Source organism: Anoplophora glabripennis, unplaced genomic scaffold, assembly GCF_000390285.2.
Source record: "Anoplophora glabripennis isolate ALB-LARVAE unplaced genomic scaffold, Agla_2.0 scaffold2581, whole genome shotgun sequence".
NCBI lineage: Eukaryota > Metazoa > Arthropoda > Insecta > Coleoptera > Cerambycidae > Anoplophora > Anoplophora glabripennis.
The window spans coordinates 2,081-8,036 of NW_019418699.1; the positions used below are offsets into that span (position 1 = coordinate 2,081).

At 34.0% G+C, this 5,956-nt stretch overlaps 1 protein-coding gene across 1 annotated transcript; it reads right to left on the reverse strand.

Moving 5' to 3' along the window:
- Positions 1-2,808: 2,808 nt before the first annotated feature.
- Positions 2,809-5,925, reverse strand: LOC108916214 (RE1-silencing transcription factor B-like; the record flags this gene model as incomplete). The annotated part of the gene is made up of 3 exons (XM_023456769.1): positions 5,749-5,925; positions 5,424-5,692; positions 2,809-3,404 (listed from the first exon to the last, which is right to left on the reverse strand). Coding segments are annotated over exons 1-3 (1,027 nt in total), but the record flags the coding sequence as incomplete, so codon positions are not given.
- Positions 5,926-5,956: the final 31 nt, after the last annotated feature.

Sequence of the window (5,956 nt, forward strand, 5' to 3'; positions counted from 1 at the left end):
TTCCAATAGGGAACCCTGATACCGTTCGAAAGAGAATAAAACTGTGTACCACAATATAGAAAAATTTTCAAAATTCAAAATCGAAGTAGTCCCTGAAACAATTCTAATGGGCCGTCACGGTGAGACACCCTGTATTAATACACCTGGTTACAGAAGCGCATGAAAACTTGTTGATGTTTACATTTTGCTTCAATTCAAATATTTATAGGCAGTGTCTAAAATGCCCTAATTTTTGTCTGTACCTCAATCGTACATCAATTGATGGTTCTTCAAAAATTTCATTGCACTAGTGAAGACTTTCTATACTTCAACACGTGATATTTTATACCATTCCTGTATTTGGATTCGTAATCGCAGTTATTACACTAGTACCTTTAGAACTTGCACAGCATATTTGTTTGAGTTGATGCCGCTGGAGATGCTGCTTGTATTTACTTTCTAAGGGGCAGTTGTTACACTTGTATGTCTGGACCTAAGAAGGATTTTTATGCTTCAGTTGGTGGTGTATGATACCTCTCCTGTATCTAGTTTTGTAATCGCAGTTTTCACACCCGTACATTTGAACCTGCGAAGGATCTTTATGTTTCAGTTGATGCTGTTTCAAATAACTCTTGAATTTAGTTTCAAAATCGCAATCGTGACACCTGTACATTTGAATCTGTGAAGGATCTTTATGTTTCAGTTGATGCTGTTTGAAATAANTTTAGACGAGACTAATAGTTTAAGTAACTAGGTGGATCTTACAGGGTCTAACGACACTTACAGTGTGTAATAATTCAAGAAAGATGAAACGTTACATATTAAAATTGACTAACCCCTTCGATACAGGGCAAAAAGTTGCGATGAGAAAGTGTCCTTCTTTTTTCATATCACCTCGAACGAGACTGAAATGAAACAAAATCAGATTTCCAAAATTTCGTTTTTTTTTTTTCAATTATTTTGAAAATTAATCATGGTTACCCTTGATTTTTTAGAGGCATAATGTTGGTCTCCTGATTATGCAACTTTCCCCCATTTAAGCTAGTTTTTATCTCTTATCGTCTCCAAGATTCCTGTAGTGAGAAGCAAATTTGTAACACCCTGTATATTCTACAAAGTAAATTGTATCATTATTTGAAACACATTTTGATATACACGATTAGGATTCGCCCTAAATATTGGTAATACAATAGGATATATTTTTAGACATGCGACAAAAGAGGCGCATATTACAATGTATGTATATGGGGTGTCTCACGGTGACGGGCCATTAGAATTATTTGGCCAACAACTTGCTTATTTTAAATGGAACACCCTGTATATTATTGCAATTTTGGATTCTATGTGTTATTTTCCTTATTCCTAAAATTAACCGTTTTCGAGATATTCAATTTTTTTTCTAAAAAAATGGGGAGAAACAGTGACTAGCTTCAGACCATGTGTATTTTATGGTAAGAAAGATAAAGCGACAATATTTATGGGGGGCATAGCTAGACCCCTAAGCTTCCCATTCATACTTTCAAAGTGGCTTAACATGCAGTTAAGCCAGGGTGCTAGATACAGATACAGGGTGCTAGAAATTTAATGCCGAGTTTAGTTAACTTCAAAAGTTATGTCGGTTTTTTAAATGGGTGTTCCATTTAAAAGTTAGAAGTTAGTTTAGAAGTTTTCCTAAAAATTCCAATAGGGAACCCTGATACCGTTCGAAAGAGAATAAAACTGTGTACCACAATATAGAAAAAATTTCAAGATTCAAATCGAAGTAGTCCCTGAAACAATTCTAATGGGCCGTCACGGTGAGACACCCTGTATTAATACACCTGGTTACAGAAGCGCATGAAAACTTGTTGATGTTTACATTTTGCTTCAATTCAAATATTTATAGGCAGTGTCTAAAATGCCCTAATTTTTGTCTGTACCTCAATCGTACATCAATTGATGGTTCTTCAAAAATTTCATTGCACTAGTGAAGGCTTTCTATACTTCAACACGTGATATTTTATACCACTCCTGTATTTGGATTCGTAATCGCAGTTATTACACTAGTACCTTTAGAACTTGCACAGCATATTTGTTTGAGTTGATGCCGCTGGAGATGCTGCTTGTATTTACTTTCTAAGGGGCAGTTGTTACACTTGTATGTCTGGACCTAAGAAGGATTTTTATGCTTCAGTTGGTGGTGTATGATACCTCTCCTGTATCTAGTTTTGTAATCGCAGTTTTCACACCCGTACATTTGAACCTGCGAAGGATCTTTATGTTTCAGTTGATGCTGTTTCAAATAACTCTTGAATTTAGTTTCAAAATCGCAATCGTGACACCTGTACATTTGAATCTGTGAAGGATCTTTATGTTTCAGTTGATGCTGTTTCAAATAACTCTTGAATTTAGTTTCATAATCGCAATCGTGACACCTGTACATTTGAACCTGTGAAGGATCTTTATGTTTCAGTTGATGCTGTTTGAAATAACTCTTGTATTTAGTTTCGAAATCGCAATCGTGACACCTGTATATTTGAACGTACGAAGGAACTTTATGTTTCAGTTGATGCTTTTTGAAATAACTCTTGTATCTAGTTTTATAATCGCAATCCAGACACCTGTACATTTGAATCTGCGAAGGATCTTTATGATTCAGCTGATGCTTTTCGAGATTTCTCCTGTATTTAGTTTCGAAATCGCAGTCCTTACATCTGTACATTTGAACCTGCGAAGGATCTTTATGTTTCAGTTGATGCTGTTTGAAACGTCTGTTGTATCTAGTTTTGTAATCGCAGTCGTTACACCTGTATGGGTTTTTATGTTTCATTTGGTGTCGTTTGATATTACACTTATATTTATTTTCATAATCGCAATCGTTACACCTGTACGGGTCTTTACGTTTCATTTGGTGTCGTTTGATAGCATTCATGTATTTAGTTTCGAAATTGTAATCGTGACACCTGTACATCTCAATCTGCGAAGGATCTTTATGTTTCAGTTGATGCTGTTTGAAATGTCTGTTGTATCTAGTTTTGTAATCGCAGTCGTTACACCTGTACGGGTTTTTATGTTTCATTTGGTGCCGTTTGATATAACACTTATATTTATGTTCATAATCGCAATTGTTACACCTGTACATTTGAATCTGCAAAGAATCTTTATGCTTCAACAGGTGCTTCTGAAGTAATTTCTTATTTTCAGTTTTGTACTCACACGATGCACATTCATATGCTCTCAAATTGTTCTCATGTCTCTCACAGTGTACCGTAAAACGGATCTCACTTCCAGATTCATAGATACATTTATCACATTTGTACAATACTTTGCGCTCCTGCTTGGTTTTCGCTTCTGATCCATTCTCATGTTTACATCTATCCTGTTCTTCATTTTTACAGTCACTCTCCTCGAATGGTACAATATCGGAGGTCTGAAGTGGCGTGTCGCTGAAAAAATTGCATATACAGAGTAGTTTTCAAAATCAGATATTAATTTTAAGGGGTTATGACCATAATTGAATCAACCATAGTACTGATAGCACAATTTTAACTTTAATGATGAATCGATTCAATCTTTGATAATATATTTAATTATCAGAGAAGGCATTTGCGAGATGCTATGTAAACAGTCACACAATAAATCCATAAACAAAGTCAGATACAGATAATTGAAAAACAATCTACAAGAGCATTATTTATAAATTTATTAAACTTTAATCTAATCCCAGTATATCACCTTTTTTTGTTTGTCAACGTTTTTTAGTTTTTGTTTTTTACCTTATCACAAATTTCAATATACCAGTCACAGAAATTAAAGGACATAAAGAAAATACTAAAATTTTAGGTGATTTTCGAAAAGTTGTAACATGGCGAAAAATGTTCGTAAAGCAATAAAAAAAGCAAATTGGAGCTTGAAGGTTCTAGTATGAGGATCTGAAAGTCAAAAATTTTTATCCTATATCAACTTTTAGAAATGAAAAGAAATCCCGGGAGATCATTTTTTTATAATTTTTGCCTCACTTTCAACAGGTCCACGCGTCTTAATATTTTTTTTTGGCAGTCCCACATGTCGTCTCTTTTAGTTTAATTCATCCTCTGTGATTTGAGCAGTTCAAGACCTTTATATGTATGGCTTTGATAATTAATTATTTAGGAAGTAATGGCCGTACAGAAAATCTAAGCAGAGTTTTGAAAAGTTCAGACTATCCTCCATAAGACGTTCTTATCGTTTTTTGATAAAAAAATTTTCCATACAAGAAACTCGATTCCAAAATTTGTTTATTTCAGGATTTTTGTTAAATCCGAGATTGATATTGAAGAGGTGTCCGTTTTCTTTCACCTCAAAATAATCCAAAAAATCCTGTATGCTCCGCGTACAATGTGTTTCCTTGTCGTGGGGATACGGCCACATAACAGCTGGATCGTTCGACGGTTGTCTCACCTATGGCACACTGATGTGGACTAGTAAGTCCGAAACGATCCTAGCTGTTGCACTAGGTGTTGCGAGCATAATTCAGTGCCGGTCAGGGCATATAGCCCGTGGAGTAGTTGTTTCTCGCAACACTGACAATTAAAATCTGTCAAGAGTTCAAACGGCTGCGATTTTTCTTTCATCGTGAATTGTCAATTAAAGAATAAATTTTGCATCTTTAAATCATTTTTACTATATTGAAAATTTGTTTAGCAAAAACCTATATATTTTCTTCATCAAAAAATGAGATTAAAAAAAAATTAAAATTCAATTTTTTTTGGAAAATAAAATTCTTTTCGGAAATATATTATTTACAATATTCACAATGCTACACAGTTGTCAGATGTGCTTTCTTTTGAGTGCAAACGTCAATCTAAAAGTCGCTGTATCTCCTTCCTCAAATCTCGGATACTTACCGAGTTCTATAGCTCACACATCGTTTTCATGAGCTTTAATACCAAGAAAAACAGTATTTTTAATTAAACTAACCGAAAGATCTTCTCTGTATATTCCAAAAAAAAATAAATAAATATTTTTTGTCTGACGAGCATTTTTTCAAGATATTTTTATTATTTGAATTAAATCAATACTTTCCTCCAAAATTCTTTCAAAACTAATTTTGGGCAAGAATGACTGAAGGCCACTGATTTTCTTCTTGCAATCTGCTTACATAACCCCCAATTATTTTGTAACCCCGTAAAAGATCTATCCTTTTCATTCAAGAAAATTTCAATTTCTGCCCAAAGTTAAAAAATTGATTGAATGAATGGAATTTAGTGTAGCATTCTTTGTACCCATGTATGATTCGAAGCCATACAATTGTTTTATAACGATCTTACATATATTCCCAATAATTTGTTAACCTAACGCTTAACGATTATATAAAAATTTATACGATATCGTTTATAACGGACAATCTCATAATTTGTTACAATTAGTTTATCAGCAGATGGTACGTATTTAATCATATAAATGTTAAAATAGTCTTCTCTTACCTCCTTTCCTCATCTTCCGATTTTATGTCAACAGATTCAGCTTTAATCGACATTTCCATCTCGTTAATATTGAATTCCTTGTCCAGGTTTTCAGTCTTCACGAATAAACCAAGTGGAGACGTATCTATTTGACTTCTTGTGGCCGAGCTATCAAAAATACTTTTAATGTTTTCCCCTACATCCAAGCAATCTTTCAGGAAACTATTGTGAGTACACAGAGAATCCCAGCATGGCTTACATACAATGGGACCTTTGATGATATTTATATTCTACAAAGCAGTTTTGTTAAATTATAAAATATGCAAGTATCTAATATCGTTCCTACCATTTCAGGTGTCAATTTCTGAATAGCTTCAAGTTCCTCTTCACGTATGCACCTAAACTCACTTTCTACTGGGTGCATACACAATCGACATATTTTCTGACTGCAAACTAATTCACTTTTCTTTTCCTGCATGTACACTTCTCTTAAGTCGAGCTGTAACATTTTTTCGCTATCCACATAAGGAATAATTATACTGCTACTGCTACAG